Source organism: Aureococcus anophagefferens (assembly GCF_000186865.1).
Source record: "Aureococcus anophagefferens unplaced genomic scaffold AURANscaffold_1747, whole genome shotgun sequence".
Taxonomy (NCBI): Eukaryota; class Pelagophyceae; order Pelagomonadales; family Pelagomonadaceae; genus Aureococcus; species Aureococcus anophagefferens.
The window spans coordinates 1-1,221 of NW_008706530.1; the positions used below are offsets into that span (position 1 = coordinate 1).

General features: G+C 69.0%; 1 protein-coding gene across 1 annotated transcript; it reads left to right on the forward strand.

Annotated features, from left to right (window-relative positions):
• Positions 1-65: 65 nt before the first annotated feature.
• AURANDRAFT_69427 (hypothetical protein) lies at positions 66-503 on the forward strand (the record flags this gene model as incomplete). Its single annotated transcript, XM_009045196.1, has 1 exon — positions 66-503. The coding sequence occupies one exon, from the start codon at positions 66-68 to the stop codon at positions 501-503; it is 438 nt and encodes a 145-aa protein (XP_009043444.1).
• Between the last annotated feature and the right edge of the window lie 718 nt (positions 504-1,221).

Below are 1,221 nucleotides of genomic sequence, written 5' to 3' on the forward strand. Positions count from 1 at the left end.
TGAATCGACACTGCTGTGAAGTGAAGGTCACCGCGGCCGCGGCCGCGGCCCTCGCACGCGCCGAGATGGACCGCCTTCGGAGCCAGCACCCGGAGCTCCGCGCCCACTTCTACGCGCCCGAGCTCGAGCGCGGCATCTTCCATGAGTGCTGCTCGCACAAGATCAAGAATTTGCTCCAGGGCTTGCAGTCCCAGCGCGAAGACGCGGGCCACGCGTCGATCACTTCGGGCGGGCCCGAGTCGTGGCCCCTTCGGCTCTCGGTGCTCGAGAAGGCCGCGGACGTGGCGCCGGTCCACGTGGGCATGAAGGGCTTCTGCTGCGACGCCTTTGATCGCCACGCGGACGGGCCCTACAACGGCCTCGCGTCCAGCGAGACCGTGAAGGAGCGACTCCTCGCCGAGGGTTCGTACTCCGACGCGCTCGTCTTGGACATCATCGCCGAGGCGCAGCAGGCGTGGACCATGGCCGGCCTGGACCAGACGGAGCGCACGATCCGGCTCTAAAGTAACGGCCAGCGCGAGCCGGACGTCGGGGCTGGAGCACGCGAGGTTGCCCAGGGCCCAGGCGACCATCTCCTTGACGAGGGCGCTGCCGCTCCGCTCGAGGTCGACGAGCGCATCGATGGCGCCCATGCCCATGATGATAGCCGCGGTGTCGTCGTCCCACGCCATGTTCGCCAGCGCGGCCGCGGCCATCGCCTGGCAGAGGTCGCTGCCGTCGTCTTCGACCACCGCGAGCAACAACGTCTCGACGCCGCTGGCCTCGGCGATTACTCGCCGGAGGCATGGGTTGACCGCGAGGTTCGTGGGAATAAATTTCAAAGAAACCAGCTGGCAAAAAATTCTCGAGTGCTGCACGGGGTCCCCACCCCGGCCGACAAGGAGTCGAAAGCGCAAGAGTGTCACTGGGAGCTCGACTGGCAGAAGCTGAAGTTCGCCCATCGTCGGCGACGGTCGCGGTACGGGCCCCGCGACAAGTGGCCAGGGGTCGGGGAGGGGAGGGACTGCACGACCGGGCGCCGCGAGGGGCGGACAGGACCGGGCAGGGCGGGGCAGGGGAAGAGGGGCCGCGACGGCCGAGGCCGCGCGCCCCGCGAGCCCGGAAACGGTGCGAAAGTGGGCAGCACCCGCAATTCAGCCGCTGGCGGCACTGCCCGACGACGACGACGACGGCGGACCGACGCCGCTGCCGCCCTGCTTGTGCTTGTCGTGGGCCCGGGAA